Source organism: Lissotriton vulgaris, chromosome 11 (genome assembly GCF_964263255.1).
Source record: "Lissotriton vulgaris chromosome 11, aLisVul1.2, whole genome shotgun sequence".
Lineage (NCBI taxonomy): Eukaryota > Metazoa > Chordata > Amphibia > Caudata > Salamandridae > Lissotriton > Lissotriton vulgaris.
In genome coordinates this window covers 143,685,960-143,709,067 of record NC_141699.1, presented here as the reverse complement: position 1 = coordinate 143,709,067, position 23,108 = coordinate 143,685,960, and the positions used below count along the sequence as shown (strand labels likewise).

At 46.0% G+C, this 23,108-nt stretch overlaps 1 protein-coding gene across 1 annotated transcript in view; it reads left to right on the top strand.

The window, feature by feature from the left end:
* Positions 1-23,108, top strand: part of KNTC1 (kinetochore associated 1) — a 926,084-nt gene that overhangs the window by 493,740 nt on the left and 409,236 nt on the right. The window contains exon 39 of the mRNA XM_086942947.1: positions 13,947-14,110. Within this exon, the coding sequence (XP_086799073.1) occupies positions 13,947-14,110 (164 nt within the window). The remainder of the gene's footprint in view (positions 1-13,946; positions 14,111-23,108) is intronic.

The window sequence follows — 23,108 nt, the reverse complement described above, 5'->3', positions numbered from 1 at the left end:
TTAAGTAAACATCCTCCCAGCTGCAGAGCAGAAGGGCCGGCCTCACTGTCTCCGTGCAAGTAATTCATAGCCTCTGTTACCATGCTCCCATGGAAGGCCCATGCCCCCACGCTTCTCATGCAGACACTTAGGCGCTTATACACGCACTCACAGTCAGTATAGAATAGCTTCTGCCCCAGAGACCTTTTCCGTTCAGATAATATGGTTCCCAAACATCAGATATCAGATATGATAGAAGTACGAGTTGATCTGACATGCCAGACTTCTGTCTCTTTCTGCTAGTGTAAATGTCAAGTCCCCTGCACCCTCCAGTTTCACGTCAATCACACGTCATGCAGCTGCGCGCGCATCCAAGCCTCCGATTTCTGCTGACATTGCAACATTTCTGTTTTGTGCCACCCACTTATGACACCTACCTGTGACTTCTCTAGCACACACCTCTAGTTCACGCCTTCTGATTACGTACTCCTAACACGTGGATGCTGTTATCTCGTCTTCTCTCAGCTGTTACGCCTACTATATTGGTTTCTATGATGTGCTTTAAGTATATAAGCTATGTATTGTCAATAAAATATGGCTCTATCCCTTCCTGAACCCCTTGTGGTTGCAGGAACATGATATCCAGTTCCGGAACGATTCCTTTTTAAGGAATAAAACCCCTAAGAACTCTAACACCACGGACTCTGTTTTTTTCTTTCCGATTGAGTTATTATTGATTAAGTACTTACCTGCATAGAAATTAAGACGGTAAATTAAATATTTACGACATTTTGGCGCCCGAACAGGGACCCCTCCCCCACCCCACGCGCCGGTTGGTGCGTTGCAAGCTCTGTCCCCTGCCATCAGTTAGACGGAAACTACGCGTACCGGCAGGATTTCCTGTATCTCCCTCTGGCCCACGGAGGTGACGAAGACTGCGATCAGCACCCAGACGAGGCGGTGAGGAGTGCGGAGGATCCCGACCAGAGCCTAGCCGAAAGAAGCAAGGTCCGAGGTGTCAAGAGGCCCACCAGTTTCCGAAGTATCCACGTGTCGAGTCGAGTCGAGTCGAGTCCGGTCCAGTCCAGTCGAGTTATCCGAGGCCTTCTGTTTTCCGTGCTTCCCGGTGAGTACCATTGCTGGGACGTATCTAGACGGGTTTGGGTACACAAGTCCGGTCTGCACTGTTTTAGACAGTGTATCTGTACTGTTTAGCAGTACATCAGTTATTTCAAGTTTTTGCACTGTTCTTAGCAGTGTATCTGTGCTGTTTAGCAGTACATCCGGTATAGGGGGTAGTCATATATGTCTCAAATGTCTTTTCATGTGATTAATATCGTGGTATGAGTGTGACTGTTTTAATGTGCATTATTGTGTTCTTGTATAACTAGCTGTATTCAGTATTAAGTAGTTAGGATTGAGCATTCAGTACTAAGTAAACAAGATGCCGTTTTTCAACAAGTTAAAGCAGATAGGAACTAGGAAAGGGATACTAGAGGAAGAAATTCCTATCCCCCCTAGGGACACTCCTGGAAATTTTATGTACCATAAGCATGGCTTAGATGCCATATTGTATCTAGATTTATGGGCCGACTATACTAAGCATCTAGACGAGAGACACAGATGGCCTGTTACCGGAACATGGGATGCCGAGTGCATCATGAAGGTAGAGGAAGCACTATGGAAAAAGAAAGCCAGACAATCTCAGAAAGACGCCATAGAGTTTTGGCGTAAGGAATCACATAAGCGTGCTGAAAAAGCACTACGTAGAGAAGACAGACTTAAAGAATCAGATAAAGCCCAAGAAAACGAATTAGTTACTGAAGGGATCCGAGTAAAATCAGAGCAAATAGACCGCGCACGAAACAATCTCGTAAATGGCATGTATCTCGCGGCCGAGGGTTCGCCTGAGGCCACTTCAGAAATACCGAAAAATCTGCCGCCACCATTGGTTCCAACTAAAGTAACTCACAGGACCACTAAAGACATATTCCTGAATTCCTATCTAGAGGATGTAGCACCCGCTTACACCAATCTGCCTGTCCGCGTCCCGCCTACTGACGGTGACGGAGGTGGCAACCCGCCACAACTGCAACCAGGTTTCCCCGTTCGATCGCCCACCATTCCTCCACCTCCACCACTTCCCGCACCTAAAATTGATCTACCGAAACCGCTTCTACCTGACCCTACTAAAAGACAAATTCAAGTACAGATACAGACTCCACAGAGAGATAATGTCCAAGCTTCCGCCTCAGGAGGTGCGATGGGGGGTCTTCGGACGCCGCCATTAACACACAGATTACACCTTAGGGATATGCAGAGTCCTTTCACGTTCAAATCACCTCGTCTCGACATACTCAAAGAACCGCTTGCAGTTTGCAGATATGATCCAGTACCCGGCAAAGACGATAGAATGATGATGGCATCACTACGCTTACGACATGCTGCCGATTACCTGCTGTTATTTGCAGGAATGAAAGAGCGCCTAGATAGAATATATCACTTTGTTCAGACTGGGAAAGACCCTGAAAGTATTAAGGATGCCATGGAGCATCAGAAAGTTGACACTCAAGCATATATACTACGTTTTTTTATAAATTGCCTAATAAGAGAACGAGACAGGCCTGAAACAGAACAGGATGAATTAGATGCACTCAACAAGTGGGGCCAAAATATATCTGAAGGAAAACATGATAAGGGGACTTGCATAGCCAGTACGTACAAGAAAATAAGAAAAACAGTGATAGAAATACACGAAAAAGAGAAAGAAAAGGCTTCCTTCGAGGGGGAAGAAGAATTTGAAGAACCAGAAAAGACTACAGATACGATAGCGTATGTAGGTAAGGGAACTTACCTTAGGAAAGGCATTCGTCCAGAAAGCAAGAGAGTTTTTCTCTCTGGCTTAACAAACCCGAATTCTCCTGAACATCGGTTCCAGGAGACTGATAAAAGGCTTCGAGACCGAATAGGGTACCATGTACTCAATTCTATGGATGAACAAGAACTAGCCCGGTCAGCAATATTATGGGCTGACAATCCAGACATATACAATGATGACACCGTAGCGCAGACATTCCTGAACCTTTCCCCAGACGAGCAGAAATTAGCAGGTGTATACATGATTCAGCACCTCCTCACGTTATACAGAAACCAACATTCTGATCCAGGTCCCTTACACGAAACATTAGAAGCACTACTCATGGATAGATGGAGAGGTCTAAGTACCAAGTTAATACAAATAATTCTAGAACAACGACATAGATATAACACTTTCGTAAGCTCCGAATATGTTCCCGCTCCGCCACCAGAAAGGAAAATGTATCATATGGAACGTCTGCATGGCATTGAAAGTCAGAACCCCTTACGAGAAGTACATCCAGTCATGGGTGACGATCATACCTTGAAACGTGTGTATGTACACACGCCTCTGACTAAGTTAGAACTGTTAGAAATGAAGAAACTAGTACCCTGTCATGATAAAGACCCTGCAGGTTTTCACAGAGAACTTAAAGACATGTTACTGATGGGGGATTACACATATGAAGATATCATGAAAATGTTAAAAGTACTGCTGCCTACGGGCATCTACGAGAAACTGAAGGAAAAGGAATGGGAGGTGGGAGAGAAAAAGATTGTATGGGCAGAAATAGAAGACGAAGAGAACAAACGTGTCCCAGGGGTAGGCCTTGGGGAGAAAACTAAAGCATTACCAGGTTTGATAGTACAGGTTCTGCCAAGATTATTGACAACTAGAAAGGAAGACTGGGACGCAATCTCAGCATGTAAACAGAAGCCAGATGAAGATACTAGTGACTTCTATTCAAGATTCGAGAAATGTTTTATTATTAATAGTGGTCTTAAACCAAGTAGCGAGTCGTACCCACATCTTTTTGTATCAAAGTTAGTAGAGAATTCCCTGTTAGCAATTAAAAACCGTGTATACAAGGTTGAGAGTACATGGCAAGCAAATACGCCATCACAGATGCTACAAATGTTACAATATCATCAGAACAGAATTAGAGAAGAACAAGATCATGAACAGAAACGTATGAAAGACACGAAAATGAAAATGTTAGTAGCCCAGTCAGTTCCAGCCGACGGCCAAAGAAAGGGTACGACCCAGACAGGTCACACCGCAGCTCCAGTTAAAGGGACATGCAACTATTGCAAGCAGCCAGGTCACTACGTACATGAATGTCCCGTTCTGAAACATAACATAGCAACAGGTAAAACTAAAGAGAGACCGCATCCACCAAGACAAGATCAGGCCCAGCAACAGACCTCACAGAACGTACAGCCCATGCAGAATACGCAGCCTATGCATGCTTCATCTCATACAGCACAGACAGTAGCGGTATCACAGCCACAGCCCATTGCCGCGACTCAACAAGTTTCCCAACAGATGTACCAGTATGCCCAATCTGCTTACCCCGATTACCAACGATACGCATGAAACAGCCTAGAGAGGGAGTTGGGCTTGCCTCTTATTGAAATTCCTGTAGATCAAGAAGGTCCTTATGTACACAGTCAAGTATTGGGAAAAGACAGAAAGTTTTTAATTGACACAGGGGCAAGCCGCACCACAATAAGCCATGACGAAGTCCCAGGGGCACCCCTCTCAGGCTCACAGAATGTTTCCCTTGGTTTTTCAGGACAGCCCATTGTAAATGAGGTATCAGAACCCGTCCCCCTGGCTGTGGGTCCGTTATCACGTGTTACAGACTTATTACTTACGAAATCATGTCCAGAAAATCTGTTAGGAATAAAGACATTGAAGGCTCTAGGAGCCATAATATGCTGTTCCCCGGAGGGAGTTAGACTCTTTCTGCGGGATTTCAAGGGTCATTATGTATTACGAGAGTTTGATGTCAGATTGAAAAATGTACCAGATCACTTGTGGGCAAAAGGCCCAACTGATGTAGGTTGTATGCATATCACACCGTACCGTGTTACACTCAAGACAGGGGTTGTTTTACCCCGAATCAGACAATACAAGTTACCACCTGATGCTGTAGTGGCTTTACTGGAAATCATTGAAGAGCTCATTGCCCAAGGAGTGGTCGTAGAGACCGACTCCAATATCTGTAATTCACCCATCATTCCGATTCTTAAACGTACTGATCCCAATGCACCGCCAGTATATCGGCTGGTGATTGATCTGCGAGAACTGAATAAATGCATTGTACCACAGTACCCTGTGGTCCCCGATATCTCTTCCCTATTGACTGCTATTGATTCTGAAGCAACGTTCTTTACTGTAATTGATCTCAAGAACGCTTTCTTTAGTGTACCCATTGATCCAGAGAGCCAATACCTCTTCGGATTCAGTTTAAATGGACGAAGTTTCAAATTTTCCCGCGCACCTCAAGGATTCACAGAAAGCCCCAGCATCTATAGTCAAGCACTGAAAAGACAACTAGATTGTATTCAAATGCCAGTTAACACCGCTTTACTGCAATACGTCGATGATCTGCTGATCACCGCACGAAGTGAGCCCGAATGTGAACAAGCATCACTGACAGTATTACATTTTCTGGCCGACAAGGGACACAAGGTGTCTCCTTCGAAGCTACAATTCTGTGTTCAGCAAGTTGTGTACTTGGGTCACTTGCTGTCCAAAGTGGGGAGACAGCTCACTCCCGATCGCATTCAGTTAATTGTAAATATGCCACAACCCCAGACACAAAAGGAAGTGCGGGCCTTCATAGGCCTCACCTCGTACTGCAGACAATGGATTCCTCAATATGCATTTCTAGCTAAACCACTCATTCAGTTAACAACACAAGAGGCAGCGACTTCGACTGTCCTCCCTTGGACTCAGGAACACACACAAGCCTTTGAGGAATTAAAGAAAGCATTATGCCAGGCACCAGTTTTAGCGACACCATGTTACAGTAAACCGTTTACACTTTTTGTTACAGAACGTGATGGCACAGCATTGTCTGTCCTCACTCAAGACCAAGCAGGTTCACATAAGCCTTGCGCTTATTTTTCAAGTACATTGGATTCAGTAGCCCAGGCACTCCCTGCGTGCTTAAAGTCAGTAGCAGCGACAGCATTAGCAATCAGACAGAGCGATTCAATTGTTTTAGGCCATCAGTTAACAGTACAAGTTCCACATTCTGTAGAGGTTCTTTTAAACAGAACCCAGACTCAGCACTTGACTATAGCACGACTGACAGGTTACGAATTAACGCTATTCCAGCCACACATAGAAATCAGACGCTGCAGCATTCTGAACCCCGCAACATTGTTACCTACAATTATGACAGATCCAGCTCCGCATGATTGTATAGAGATCATTAATACAGTAACAAAGCCCTGACGAGACTTAACCGATGTTCCATTGACAAACCCAGACCTGACACTTTACGTGGATGGTTCATGTATGAGAACAAGTACAGGAGAATTAGTGGCCGCGTATGCAGTGACCACTGAAACCGAAGTTAAAGAAACCCATCGTATTGACACACTGTCCGCTCAAGCGGCAGAGCTTATTGCTCTGACCCGAGCCTGTATACTAGCCAAGAACAGAAATGTCAACATATACACTGATTCCCGTTATGCGTTCGGAGTTGTACACAACTTCGGAATGTTATGGCAAGAATGAGGTTTCTTGACCTCTCACGGTGCCAAGATCCAACATGGTCCCCTCATTCAAGCACTGTTAGAAGCAATACATCTGCCTTCAGGCATATCCGTCATGAAGTGTAAAGCACATACTAAAGTTACAGATTCTGTTTCCCAGGGTAACGACCTGGCAGACCAGACAGCAAAACATACAGCATTGACTCACACTCAGACAACTGACGTGACAAAGACAATAGTACCGACAAATTGTATGACAGTCAGGGATCCCACACTAGATGTAATCGATATTCAGACACATGCTACCCCAGATGAAATAAAGAAGTGGACTGAACTAGGAGGGATCCAGACAGATCAAGGTTGGATGACGAAGGGAAAATCTACATGGTTTCTCCCTGACTCTATGGTTCAAGTCATAATCAATACAGCACATAGTCCAGCACATCTAGGAGAAAAAGCAATGTTAGACAGTTTACAAAATCTTTGGAGCAATAAACACTTACGAGCAGCAGCAAAACAGAAAGTGCGTACTTGCATGATCTGTTGTCAGTTCAATCCAGGTAAAAGCGTCCCTGTAGAGCAAGGTGGATTTCATCCTCCCGATCACCCTTTTGAAGTCCTCCAGATGGATTATATCCAGATGGACCGTTGTCGAGGATTCAAATATGTCCTCGTAATTGTTTGTTTACTTTCCCGTTGGACCGAAGCATATCCAGTCCCAGATTACACTGCTCCGACCACTGCCAAGCAGCTGGTTCGAGAATTCTTCCCACGGTACGGCTTGCCTCGTGTCGTGTACTCAGATAACGGACAGCCATTCTCATCCGAATTAATGAAACAAGTTTCCTTGCTGCTAGGATATCAGTGGAAATTCCATTGTGTCCGACATCCCGAAGCCGCAGGCCTTGTAGAGAGGCATACCCAGACACTAAAGACCCGCCTTGCTAAAGTATGTCAAGAGAAAGGGGTCGACTGGATAGTCGCCCTGCCAGTTGCACTGTTCTACATGAGAATGGTTGCCCACTCGAGATCAGGACTATCCCCGTACGAAGTGGTCTTTGGTAGACCACCGAATATGTGGGGGACGCCCATTCCTAAGAAAATTACTGATGTTGATTGTAACATGTTGACAGATTACCTTGCCTCCTTGATGTCTGCACTCCAATCATGTCGTTCACAGGTTGCCGCAGCCTTCCCTGACAACACTGATGTAAAGCCGCATGATGTCCGTCCCGGGGACCTGGTCTTGATTAGGAACTTCGACAGGAAAAGTCCGCTGGAGCCCCGCTGGAAAACGCCGAAGACCGTCCTTCTTACTACGAGGACCGCAGTAAAAGTGGAGGGCAGAAAGGGGTGGATCCACACGAGCCATATTAAACAATGCAACGAACTGAAACCAGACCCAGACTCGTCCACCCCTTCCAAAGACTGTATTGAGCCTAGTGACTTTAAAGTTTCCAAACGAGAGAAAACTCCCCAAGAGGAGTATAAATTAAAACTCCGATCTAGCAAGTCAGACAGTTTAATTGTTTAAGTCCTCCCCTAGGTGAATCGGTTAAATAGTTTCTGACATGTATCCCCTAGATCGAGATAGAGAGAGAGAGAGACAACTCAAGAAACGTACATATTGCAAATCACTGCGTAGTCACTGTATAGTGACATTATTAATTATGTTTTTTCTAAGTCTTCTGATTATTGTTGCAAGTATACTGCTTCCTATCTATTACCCTATTTTCAAGCGTGAACAATCTGCTTACAATGTTTCTGCTGAACATTCTTTTAGCGAGTTACCTCCACATGAACTTTCTTACAGACTCGCGCTGCGCAACAACACATTCATTAGTATGTTACATCATTCCCATCAGACTAATAATGCTACAAATTGCTGGATATGTGGCCGACTCCCTCCCTACCAGAAATACAAGGGAGCTCTGCCCCTCTTTTCGTACATGTTCACTCACAATGGCTCCTGTGGTGCATGGTTTAAAATAATTAATTCCTTAGATCCTGATATTGCTGTTTTCAAAGGGAGCTGGGTTTGGGGAAACTTGAACTTAGTTCTGCTCGATGTCTGTTACCCTGATAAGAAGGGACTCCCCACTAGAATAGGAACTGATCTAGAAAATGAAGTATATGGATTAGGTAATTACACAATTAACCTTATGATTCTTACTGTTGAATCCGAAGCTGCACCAGTTCTGCCCGCTATGTCAGTATTACCAGTCACTGGTGAATTATGTGTCAGTAAGAGAGGTTCAGTACACTTAGGTCATAGTAAATGTACTACTGTGGTCGAATTCAGTGATCAAGGTAAATCGTCCTTTAAAGCTACCCGTCATTCTTATTTTGTTTGTGGTCATACCGCATACATACGTTTACCCCCAGATTGGGATGGTACCTGTTATATTGCATTCCTTCTGCCACCTGTTTTTCTAGCCCCTCCTGATTATCACAGAAATACAAATCTAGTAAAGAATAGACTCCGAAGAGATCTCTCGCTTGTCGACTACACAGAAACGGCATGGGAACAATACACCGATTTTAATAAAGGATTCTTTTTCTTCTTAGGCCCCGTTCAGAATAGTAAACTAATACGCAGATTAACTAGAACACTTGAAGCAGTAGTGAATGAAACTGCCTCCGCCCTAGGTAACTTAACCGAAGAGCAGTCCGCCATGCGGGTTGTTGTCCTTCAGAATCGTCTTGTTATTGACGTCATCTTGGCAGATAGAGGTGGAGCCTGTAAGGTCATCGGGTCAAGTTGCTGTGTTTTCATTCCAGAAAACGCGCCATCCGTATACAAAGCTATTACCCGTCTTCATAAAATTGCCAATCTGATACATCAGAATCCAGGCACCTGGACTTGGTCCGGTTGGTTCTGGACAACGTTAACTGCTTGGGGATGGAAGATCCTATCCTTCCTAGGTGTTGGCCTAGTCATAGTATTCAGTTGTTGCCTGTGCCTACAGTGTGGGCCAGCGATTTGTGGACTGTGTGCCACATCATGCATTGAACATTCCAGTTTTCTCTCACAACGTCAAAGAAAGAAAGAAGAGCAAATGATGTTACAAGAACAAACTGATCGATTCATGAGGATCGATATATCATGAAGGGTCCGTAGGGAACAAGGAGGGAATGAGGAAATATAAATTTTATGGTCAAGTTGTGTTCCCTATCGTGTACCCCACCGTCTCCATGTACCAGCTTAAAGTGCATGTAACTTCCCTCCTGTGCCAGCTATGAAGACGCAAATACATTTGCGTCCAACGTTAACATGTCCTCTTTCAGACCCACCCTGAATGGGTTGAATAGTCCGTTCCTAAGTATGCTATGCCAACGTCTTTTTGTAGTGTACTTTACACGTTTTCCGGCTCTGGCAAAGTAGGCCCTGAATTTCTGCCATCGAGCCTTTTTCTGGCTTCTGACTCTGAAAGCCTCAGCCCAGGCTGTCTCTGTACCCGTGAACTCTGACTTACTTCCAGCGCGGCCCACCGCGCTTAGCTCAGCCTGCTGCCTGCCAAGACTGACTACAACCTTCGAATTATCTGTTCCGCTCCTCGAAAATACATTCCTGCCTACTAGTTTAAGTAAACATCCTCCCAGCTGCAGAGCAGAAGGGCCGGCCTCACTGTCTCCGTGCAAGTAATTCATAGCCTCTGTTACCATGCTCCCATGGAAGGCCCATGCCCCCACGCTTCTCATGCAGACACTTAGGCGCTTATACACGCACTCACAGTCAGTATAGAATAGCTTCTGCCCCAGAGACCTTTTCCGTTCAGATAATATGGTTCCCAAACATCAGATATCAGAAATGATAGAAGTACGAGTTGATCTGACATGCCAGACTTCTGTCTCTTTCTGCTAGTGTAAATGTCAAGTCCCCTGCACCCTCCAGTTTCACGTCAATCACACGTCATGCAGCTGCGCGCGCATCCAAGCCTCCGATTTCTGCTGACATTGCAACATTTCTGTTTTGTGCCACCCACTTATGACACCTACCTGTGACGTCTCTAGCACACACCTCTAGTTCACGCCTTCTGATTACGTACTCCTAACACGTGGATGCTGTTATCTTGTCTTCTCTCAGCTGTTACGCCTACTATATTGGTTTCTATGATGTGCTTTAAGTATATAAGCTATGTATTGTCAATAAAATATGGCTCTATCCCTTCCTGAACCCCTTGTGGTTGCAGGAACATGATATCCAGTTCCGGAACGATTCCTTTTTAAGGAATAAAACCCCTAAGAACTCTAACACCACGGACTCTGTTTTTTTCTTTCCGATTGAGTTATTATTGATTAAGTACTTACCTGCATAGAAATTAAGACGGTAAATTAAATATTTACGACAGCACCATAAAAAAGAACGAACAAGGCAGTACTCAGGATAGATGCAATTGTGCTTAAAACCCCTTTCCCCAATCCTTTTGTTCTCACATTGGGAGAAGATGCTTAGTACATTATAACAGACAGGCAGGGAGGAGATGGAAAACTCATGTGAGGATGTGTACATGCCACTAGCCCTTCTTCTGCAAGGGATAGCTTGCGATGTTTAACCCCTGCTCCACTGAGGCGCAAAGCCAGCCAAGCCAGTGTAGTCATAGATACGAGGCACGTGCAGCAATGAGCGGGGAAGAGGGTGGGGATGGGGGGTGGGGGGGGGGGGACAAAGGGGAGCTGGAGTCTTTGTGAGGGTTTCCGCTGCCATAGTTATTGGTTCTTTTTTTTAACGTTTCATATGAACACCATCTGTTTGAAAGCCCAAGATGAATGGTCAGCCCTGAACTGCACGGACTACTGGGCGGCTAACACTCCGGCTCTTTGGACAGCCTAAGTGCCTGCATATGGACGGGCGAGTTACGGTTCAGATCATCTTAGACGAACACCTTATGTATTATTCAGTACACAGCTTGCATACTTGCATCTTTGTATGATATTGTGCTAATGCACTTACGATAGTCATATATCTGCCATTAAGCCTTATGAGCAATGTTTGTAATGCAAAGAGTAACTCTAAAAATAACAATAAAAACAGATTTGACAAAAACAAAGAAAGGACGATGGATGAGGAAAATCCTTTGCAGAGGGCCAAGGAGATAATTAGAAGCTTGTGTTTCTAATAGTTACTGGACTGGTTACAGTTCAGCAACAACAACCGATATATATTCTAGTGCCGGGAAACCCTTTTTGGGTAGCTGTCGCGCTTATTAAGCTTAATTAATTAATAAATAAAATAAATAAAAAGAAAGTGCAACAGATGCTCGGGGGGAGTGTCCTGGTGCTAGAACTATAGGGAGTGAGTTAAGCCAGATCAAAAAATGAAGTCTTCAACTTTTTCTGAAATACCATAGTTAGATCAGAAGAAAGAACTGCTAGTTTTACATCAGTACTTCATAATCCCCTTATATACTCGGTAAATACTAGATTCTACAACATAAACCAATTCCTCCTAGCTAATATATTTCACATGATAGGTCTTGAGGCGTTGTTTCAGAAGGGACCGCATAGCATCTGAAGACCTGCATCATTTCACATATCCATGGGGTAAAAGCATCATCATTATTTCAGGGGTGCCTTTAGGTGGTCAAAGTTATCAGTACAAATGCTTCCATGTCGGCCTAAACTTGCCTCCAAGAGTGTTTGTGAAATTCACCAGTACTTCGATGATCCGCTGTAAGAGCTTATTCTCTGTAAAAAGCACTCCAGAATCTTTAGATTCTTTTGAAAGAGCAAGAGGTTTCTGCTACTCTCTACCATAAGGGCCATGCTATTCATTTCTTTTCTTGAAGTATATAATCTGCCAAAGAGCGAAGTACAGAAGAAGACAATTTCTAACTTTACAAAGCGACCTCAAGTGCCACACTGTGGTCAGTGTCTTCTAGGCCTCCTAGCTTCAAGAATCCATGTGGTCCCTTATGCCCATCTGAAGATGAATCTGGTATATCCTTCAGGCTCTTCACTTACAGCCTAATTGAGAGCCTCAGTTTAAGAAAATGATTATCACAAACAAACATGTCTCTTTTTTCTTGCATGGTTTTCTCCCGTTCATGTTGGTGCTGTAAATCAATCTGTATGAAGTATGTAGCCCTCACGAAAAGCATGATTTGGAAATGTTATTGCCCTTCCGGAACGTGTTTTCAGACCTTCTCCCAAATGTTTTTATTGACTACATTTCTTGATAGTCATTGTAGCAAACCTAATTAGTCAAATAATAATGAAAGCATCAAAGCCTCGCTTGGAAAGATAACATTGACCATAAGATTCAATGTTATTTAAAAATGTACATCTAGTCTGTAAATAGTGCGCCCATCATCTGCCTGCATTTTTTGTTTTCAGTGTATCCCCTAATCTTAACTGCTCTTATTATATTCCAGTAAAAAAGTCCTATTTTTTTAAAGTGTATTTTTAGTGAAATATTATCCCAATTACTTTGTCATAATGTATCATTCTCTTTTTACCCATTATCTTCTCCTTATCCTACGTCTAGCCTACTTGGCTCGCAATGTTTGGAGAGGTTAGTGCCTAAAGTGAAAAACTTGGTTGGAGTGCAGGTGTACTGGCAGCCCTGGGACACCCCAGAAGAATAGGGGTATAGATTTATATTCAGGTATAGCATGGGTAAAATGGGCAGTATGCTGAGGAAAATGGGGGGGGGGGGGAACACTGATTGTTAACAATAGGACATATACAATTGGATTTAATTCTATGCTTCTGTATTAATGTTTCCTGATTTTATTATAGATGTTGTTAGATACATGACGCTTTTTATGGCATTATGTCCAACTATCAAATCTTAGTTACTGTGAATGCGAGTCACAGTAAAAACGAGCCCTGAAACATTGACTCTTATGCTAAAAAAAATATACCTAGTTTATGTATAATAAAAGTAGTTGCAGGACCAAGGAACCAGTATTGCTACATTAGATTGTGAGGGTATTTACTCTATTAGGATCATCTGGCCCTTTGGCATTTTGTTGTATACTTGAATTAACTGACATTTCATTGTTGATGTTGTATTTTGAAAAACATTTTGCTACATAATAACTGCACAGTTTTAAATTTGTCGTCCTCTTCCTTTATCTAACAGTAATAAACAAGATGTGATGTGTCCTCCAGGCTAGCAATTAATTTACTTTGATTTACGTATATGAATGAGAATTGCTTATGTATGAGTCATTCGTTTTCCCTATTTCACCATATTCAATAATTGACACCAGTTGATGAACCACAGTGCCTACACAAGATACAGCCCAGTAACTATTGACTGACCTTTAAGACACCTAAAAAAGGTCTCAAGCAAATTACTGATAAGATCCTCAGCCAGTCCTATTGTTATGAACATATAAGTTTATGTTTGATTAGCCTTTGTTGTTTTGTAGGTCGGAATCTGCTTCTGCCCACCATGAATCCCATTAGCACGCTGCTGCAAAACCTGCAGGAAAGCAGCCAATGCGAGCTAGTCTTGAGACTTGCTGTAAGATCCTTTGGAAGTTGTCTTCAACATGCGATTTCCAACAATATGGACATTCGTTTGAGTGCAAAGGTAAGGAAAAAGAAAAGGAGTGAATCAACTGCTCATAAGCACTCATGGTGGTGATTTTACTTGTAGCCTATGTTTTCCATATTTCATAATTTATTTAATTCTAATAACACTGGGCCACTCTGTGGCTTTCTAAGTCTTTACTGCAAGGTGTCTAGAATGAAAGATATTGCTGGAGTGATCTTTTCTCCTTTGACACGTACTAGGTTTATCTGATAGACTTCTAGCCTCCGATTCCTTACCAATGTGTAATCTCTAGGTGTCAAACTGGATCCGGAACGTTTTAGCAGTAACCTTGCACATCGGTAGGTGGCGTTGTTCTGCTCCGTATCTGCCTTTTTGGCGGCATCACGCTGGAAGTGACATGCGTGGTACTTGTATAGACGCCATATGCTCGCTGAGGTCCTTTCTTTCCTTTCTGCCCCAGGTAGCACTGATCCGGTCTGAGCTACCCTCTGTTATTTTTTTGACTGGCTTTTTTCTCAAATGGTTGTCAACATCTTTTGAGGGATTTTCTATCCTGGTGTGACAGGATGTTCCATAAGAAACTGGCTGGTTTCAAGCCATTTGATGCCTGTCACAGTTATATGTGTGTGACAGACACAAACTTCGACCTTACCAGCGCCCCTCGGTGTTCACAAACGTGATGGTGGTGGTCGCAGTTCAACTGCACAGATTAGGGGTGTCAGTCTTCCCCTATCTCGACGACTGGTTGTTGAAGGCGGGCTCGACCCAGACAGTAGTCAGCCAACTCCAGACTACGGCCGACCTCCTGCACCTGCTGGGGTTCTCCATCAATATGCCGAAGTCACACCTGTGTCCCTCTCAGAAGCTCCTCTTCATCGGAGCAGTTCTGGATTCGGCGTAGTTTCGGGTTTATCCTCCCGAACATCGGGTTCGGGATATTCAGGCTCTGATTCCGATCTTTCAGCCTTTATCCCGAGTCTCGGTCAGGTTGACGCTGCGGCTTCTGGGGCTGATAGCCTCCTGCATCATTCTGGTGCATCACGCCCGGTGGCGGATGCGGGCTCTGCAGTGGGACCTGAAGTTTCAGTGGACCCAGCATCAGGGCAACCTGTCTGACCACGTTTTGATCTCGGAGGGCACTGCGAGACAGTTGCAGTGGTGGCTCATGGACCACGATTGGGTCAGCGGCAGATCTCTCTCCCTACCCCAACTGGAGCACGTAGTGGTGACGGATGCGTCCCTCCTGGGATGGGAGGCCACATGTGAGAGAGGTAGATAAGAGGCCTCTGGTCTCCGGGGCAGTCCCGGCTCCATATCAACCTTCCGGAGCTGCGGGCGATCTGGCTTGTACTGAAAGCCTTCCTTCCCTCTGTCCGCTGGCAGTGGCTGGAACAACCGTTCAACTGACAGGTTCCCTGAATGCCAGGGCGGACGAACTCAGCCGCTGGTGCATGATGGATCACGAATGGCGTCTGAACTCTGACATGGCGTAAGGTCTCTTTCAGCAGTGGGGAGAGTCTTGGTTAGATCTATTCGCCACTGAAGAGAATGCGCAATGTCATCAGTTCTGCGTGTTGGGATTTCCAAGGCGGCGCTCGCTCTGAGACGCTTTTCGTCGTGAGTGGAGCTGCAGTCTGTTGTACGCCTTTCCGCATATACCACTTCTGCCCAGAGTGCTGAAGAAGATCAGGCGCGACCGGGCCCAAGTCATCCTTGTGGCTCTGGACTGGGCACGAAGATACTTGTATCCCGAGCTACTCAGCATGTCAGTCGATCCCCCGATTCGTCTGCCTCTTCAGGAGGACCTTCTGTCGCAGCAGCAGGGGACGGTCCTCCAGCCGAACCTGTCCAGTCTCCACCTCCATGCGTGGAGATTGAGCGGCGGCAGTTGAGGCCATTTGACTTGCCTCCTGAAGTCTGTGATGTCATTCTGGCAGCCAGGCGTCCCTCCACAAAATCGGTATACGCCTGCAGGTGGAACACATTTGTGGCATGGTGCACGGCAAAGGCTGTGGATCCCCTTTCTGTCCCCCTTTCAGAGGTTCTCCTCTTTCTTTTTTCTCTTGCCCAGCAGGGCTCTGCTCTGGGCACTATCAAAGGCAAAGGTTTGCATGCGTTGGTAGAGGGGAGCGAGTTGTGTGTATGAGACTAGAAAAACAAGAATCATGTAAAACTTAGATTCTCAAATGAAGAACCTACTGAGATCTCGTGTGAGCCAGCCGAGTGTACAAGTTACTTCTGGTTAGTTTCGTTGTATTAGGTGCTGCGGTCTCAAGGGCCTTGGGGGTGGTTCTTGTGGTTCTTTGTCTAACGCTGAGCGAGAGAGCAATGCCTGCTAGAACCTCAGCAGACCCACCGGCCCATCCGAGGTAGATACAGATCCCCATGCTGAACTTGTCTCGTTCCGGTACCTGGGGACTAACCAGGCTCAACAGCACCAGGTGGGCCATGTAGGACACCGCCCCCAGGTACACTGCTCCGCACACAACCAACCCAAGCCCCGCAGCACCTGTCAGGACAGGGATAGGGGCGTTGCTCCACCAGCGGGCCCCCAGGTTGGCAAGGATATAGCTGACGAGACTTCCAAGCACCGACAGTACAGAGACCGAACGCAGCAGGTTCATGAACCAGGAAACAGCCAGCTCCTGTGAAATGGACTTGCACTGCCTGCGCCTGCCGCTAAGAGCGCTGCTGGTCTCCGTGCAGCACTCCCACAGGCCGTCAAAGAACGCATTATCCCATGGATGGTCTGGCCTAGGGGCAGTTCTCGCCACTGAGGGGTCACCGTGGCTGCCAGGAGCAGGACCCAACCGATGGGAGCCAATGCCAGGCCAAGTACCAAAGAGGCCGTCACCATGGCTTGATCACGGCCCAGAATGCTGGGCAAGAGTGGTATTGAAAGGACAAGATCACATGTCTCGAGGGAACGAGCCTGAGGCCGATTCTGTCCAGTAGGCTCGGGAGAAAGTAGTCCTGTTGTCACAGCTTTGACGTAGAGCTGGGTCAGATTCTAGTCACCCACAGCTGAGAGGGTGCTGTGATCGCAACATCTCGTGTGAAACGGTTGTACCTGTGCCACAGCTTAAAAAATGGTCTGAGGACAACCTGACCACTCATATTTGGATGACAATGTGTATTTTAAGCCAGGGAGAGGTGTGGCGCGCGGTCAGATTGCTGACACGTGGTTCGGTCCCAGGCGCCGGCGGCAGCTCAGCATGATGTGACTCTAGGCAACTGCTCACTTAATTTGCTCGGCGGCCCCCAGCGCCTTGAAAACCTTAATGGTTGATATGCTCCCGCTTTACAAATTGGAATTATTATTAATTCACACTGTTGGGTGATGAAGGCTAGGAACTATCATCAAATTATTGGGGTCACCTCATCACCACTAGACCAGGGAGAAGGAAGGGACAAAGAACGTCTGGCTGGGGGCCCTCCTGGAATGTTGACCTCTGTAATGGGGGTCAGGGAAAGAACTTAGAATACACACGAGTCAACAAAAGCCCTTGTAGGTCCTTACAGGGGTTTGGTATCTGCGATGAGATATCACAGGCGATGCTGTTTCCATATACCTCAGTGAAAGTACACAGAACAGAAGCTTTCTAGCTAGTAGTTACCTGTGCGGATGGATTCACTGATGCAGCTCTGATATTGGGGTTGTGGCGCACAGAGTCTGGCTGAGGCTTGACGTCTGCCTGGTTGGTCCAGGTTGGAATAACCCTCAGTGATGCGACTCTGCGGTGTGATACTTGCTCAACGAGGTTTGGCGAGCACCCACGGACAACACCGAAGGGCTCACATGCTAACAAACACACTAAAAAAAACGCAGCCATACTGGAATAAACACACCAATGTCTTATCGCCTTACAGATCAAAGATGACTTGATGGTCTGGGTGTAAGAGGTGTTGGTTAACTTCTCATAATAACCTCCTGAACTCCTTTTCCCCTGTTGGCTCGATCTCAACGCCACAGCACCACTCAACGCCACAGCGCCACTCAACGCCACAGCGCCACTCAACGCCACAGCGCCACTCAACGCCACAGCACCACTCAACGCCACAGCACCACTCAACGCCACAGCACCACTCAACGCCACAGCACCACAGCACCACTCAGTGCCACAGAATCACTCAGCACCCCTCAACGCCACAACACCACTCAACGCCACAGCATCACTCAACGTCACAGCATCACTCAACGTCACAGCATCACTCAACGTCACAGCATCACTCAACGTCACAGCGTCACTCAACGCCACAGCGTCACTCAACGCCACAGCATCACTCAACGCCACAGCATCACTCAACGCCACAGCATCACTCAACGCCACAGCATCACTCAACGCGCAGCATCACTCAGCGCCACAGAATCACTCAGCACCACTGAATGCCACAGCACCCCTCAATGTCACAGCACCACTCAATGCCACAGCACCACTCAATGCCACAGCACCACTCAATGCCACAGCACCACTCAGCGCCACAGCATCCCTCAACGCCACAGCACCACTCAACGCCACAGCACCACTCAACGCCACAGCACCACTCAACGCCACATCACCACTCAACCCCACAGCACCACTCAACGCCACAGCACCACTCAACGCCTCAGCATCACTCAACGTCACAGCATCACTCAACGTCACAGCATCACTCAGCACCACAACACCACAGCATCACTCAGCACCACAACGCGACAGCATCACTCATCAACACTGAATGTCACAGCATTACTCAGCACCACTGAATGCCACAGCATCACTCAGCACCACTGAATGCCACGGCATCACTCAGCACCACTGAATGCCACAGCATCACTCAGCACCACTGAAGGACACAGCATCACTCAGCACAACTGAAGGCTACAGCATCACTCAGCACAACTGAAGGCCACAGCATCACTCAGCACAACTGAAGGCCACAGCATCACTCAGCACCACTGAAGGCCACAGCATCACTCAGCACCACTGAAGGCCACAGCATCACTCAGCACCACTGAAGGCCACAGCATCACTCAGCACCACTGAAGGCCACAGCATCACTCAGCACCACTGAAGGCCACAGCATCACTCAGCACCACTGAAGGCCACAGCATCACTCCGCACCACTGAACGCCACAGCATCACTCAGCACCACTGAAAGCCACAGCATCACTCCGCACCACTGAACGCCACAGCATCACTCAGCACCACTGAACGCCACAGCATCACTCTGTGCAACCATTCAACAACAACTGGTTCTAATATGTTCTCTCAATGTTACAAGCTTAATTACAAAGGTCACAAAAAGATGTTAATATTTCACTTCTGTTCTTGGATTTTCATCACAATAAAATACACTGAACATAATCTTTCTAAAAGTTATTTACAAAAGTTTAAGCTATTGTCATTATAAATTACAATAACTTTTATTTAAGTATTAATTATTAAAAAAAATAAAAGCCATTGTTATTTGTAATATTAATACATCTAAGTCATGTAAATACAACACATATTGCATTACAAATGCTATAGGTGTCACGTTTGCGCAAGTTAAAACTATTGGCATTGTAAATGACAAAGCTATTAATATCGCTAGTTTCAAAAACAACACATAAATAAAATATTTGTCATTTACAATACCAATAGCTCAAACTTTCCTAATGCGAGACCTATTGCATTGCAAATGCTTGTTAGAGCTCCTGCCTGTCATGCGATTACCTTTGTGTGCTTGGTTTGCTCTTGTCCCAGGTTTTTCTACTGTATTTTACATAGTTGCATTTGTTTTCTCTTGCATAGCTGCCTTCACTAAAAGTGTTAGCTATTTTAACGATTTTGTTTCTGTATTGTTTTCATGCATCACATTTCTCTTGTACAGTGCATATCATGTACTGAGTTGGACCACATGGGAGGTCTGGAGTGGAGGCTGAGGCCGCTGCGAGTTTCTCATAGTGCCTGTCAGTGAGTGAAAAGGGTGTTGAGAAATCTTGATGGCCATCCAATCCTGGGCCTCACTGCGGAGCGTACAGTGCAGTGGTCACATGTTCCATTTGCAATTGTGATTCTCTGCATATGGTTTTGATGATGTTACACTTTTTTCAGAATAACGATGACGTGGCAAAATTAAAGGAAAATGTAGTGCTTGCTTGCTACTTAGAGTCATCTGTAAGTTTTATGCAACACCACTTTCAAATATCACCAGCCACCACTGCAGGAGGGTCATCGCATTGCAGGCACTTTCGGCGCACTCCACCTACACCCCCTTCTACCAGGACAAGCTGGTCCTCTGGACACAACCCTTCTTCCTCCTGAAGGTTCTGACTCCCTTCCATGTAGGCTAGTATCACCCTGCCTACCTTCCTTGCTCCATCGCCACCGATTGTACTCAGAAAAAGCGTTGTCGTTCTACCTCACTAGCACTAAACATTTCCAGTGGACAATCAACTCTTCATGGGGTACATAGGATCTAAGAAAGGGAAGGCTGTGCAGAAACGTACCGTCTCAAGATGGATAGTACTCTGCATCAAGATCTGCAATGCACTGGCCAAGAAGCAACCCCCTGAAGGTGTGTTCGCTCATTCAACCAGAGCCAAGGCTGCAACCACTTCTGAATCCTGTCTGACACATGGGGATTATCCTAAGTTAAGGTATCTAGGGCTAGATAGAGTATCTACCAGATAAGGCATTACTAAAGGTAAGTAATTTGTTTGTTATTGTTACCTGGGTGCTTTGCAGCTCTTGTGTTGATTTGGTCTTGCTCTTTTGTATAGTCTAGGAGTAGAATGTTTTTATAATGTTTTAGGAGTGGCAAATGATAGAACTCATTGGAGATGGTGCTCATTATTCCTTGATGAATCGGAATCCTTCCAAGTGGTTAGAATTACTTCTCTTGGTGTAAAGATTAGATCTTCGCTATTACGTAAGTTCTCCATCATGGTATCTTCAGAACTGTAAATAAACATTGAATGTCTCTGCCTTCATGCAGGGTCTTGGAACAGTTTTTGTAAAGAGAAACTTCTGATAGAGGCTTTTAGCTGCAGTTTCCTCAACTTTTGAATATTCCCTAGGTGCCAGACTGGATCTGGAAATTCCTTTGTAGTACCGCTGTGCGTTGGAGTGTAGGGCCATTCGCCTCCATACTGATTCCGCTCCTCTTCGTGTGGGGGCTATAAAGGCTCCACTCGCTTATGTCCGGTCCTTTCTTTATGTGGCTCTAGATGTGGATCCAGAGCTTCTCTTGTCTCTCAGACTAGTTTTTTTTTGGTCAACTTTTCATATTTTCCTACAGCGTGCATCGATGTCCCCCCTAAGATGACACGTTTTAACTCCTTTAGGAACTGCTGCAAACAAATGCCTGGGACCGATCCCCACCATGTCTGCCTGTGGTGTCTGGGGTCAAGACATAAATCCCTAAGACCTGCGGAGACTGTGTGTCCATGAACCCGAAAGCCATCAGGGAACACAAGCTGCAACTTTACTACACCAAGAAAATAACGCAGCACCTGGACCGTTTCAAGTCTCGCTCCAAGTCAAAGGTCCGATCTTGTTCCTGTTCCCGTTATCGATGGAGCCGCTCCAGAGGCCGGTCTTGGTTCTGCTCTTAATCATTAGGTAAGAGAAAGAAACAAAAGAAATCGAAGTGGGATTCCGCTCCGTCACGCCACTCGCATTCAACAGAGAAGGCGCGGGGGATGTGCTGCACTTCTCAATTTTGCCACTTCTCACACTTGATTTGCCACCGCCACGTTCCCGGAGTCGACAGAGTCGCATTAGAGACTGGTATTTGTCATTCTCCAGATTTTTAGATAAGCACATGAAATATAAGAAGTTATAGCAGACTTCAGCTCCTTCGCACCATCCCACATCCCTGCTGAGGTGCATGGGCAGCACCAACTGCCCCGTTCCCGAAGTTAGCCAAATTTGGAGCTGAATAAGCAGTTGGTTCCAGCTCAACCCGAGTTTCATGGGCCTTCAGCCACGCCACTCCAAATCGAAGAGTTTCCCTCTGCTATGCTCTGGCTCTTTGGAGCTCTACTGATTCCCTCAGGCACGCCTTCCGGTCCCACAAAGCCAAGAGGCCTCCCATCTGGGTTACTGTTGGCAGATTCGCCCTCCGCACTAGCTGGGCTCTGTGTAGATTCCACTTTTGGCTCCAGTCCTGTTAGTGCTCATACCTAATCCATGCCCAGTCCCAGTTGTCATTTCTGAAGCTGTCCGAATTCGACCGACGTTGCAATCAAGTCCAACTGAAGTTGCAACTCTCACCTTGCCAAGAGGCAGGCAGCATTACCTGCATTCTCTGTTTTGGAATGACCCCGACATATTGACAACGATCCAGATCTGGGTGATGGGTTTGCTCAGCCCTTTGTCAATGACAACTGGTGCAAAGAACTACAAGAGGCTATAAGGCTTGGCACCTCCCTAGAGTCTTCCCTCTTCTCCCCTCCTTGCCTGGCCATTGAAAAATCGGCATCTTACTCCATGCTTATGCATATGGTGGCTGATGTCCTTGACCTCCAGTATCCCACTATGGAGTAGTAAACCAGTGTCCTGATGGAATTCATGCAGCGTGGCCAGACTGCTTCTGGGCCTCTTCTCCCTTTTAATGGTGCCTTGATGGATATCCTACTTGGGGCTTGGGTTAAACCTTGTACTGGCCCTCTGGTTAACGGTCACATTGCTTGATGCCACCGCCCTCCTTCAAGTGACCCATTTTTATTCTGTCAACACCCCTCTCTGGAGAGTCTTGTGGTGCAAACCTCCTCCACCAGCCAGACCAACCCCAAGAATTTCCCTACCACTTCCTCTGAAAGGGAATCAAAGCGAGTGAAGACATTTGTGAAACACATCTTCTCACCTATCAGTCCATTAATGCTTCTTGCGTTTAAGGCCGGGACACTCATACCAGTTGGAACTCAGTGGCACAAGTCCTTTCTGCATTCCTTAAGACCTTCGCCCTGTTCTGTCATTCAGGATGGTTGTGATGCGGCCAAGTTCACAATGTGTTGTGGCTTGGACACCACCGACTGTCGAATGGGTTATAGGCACCAGTGTTG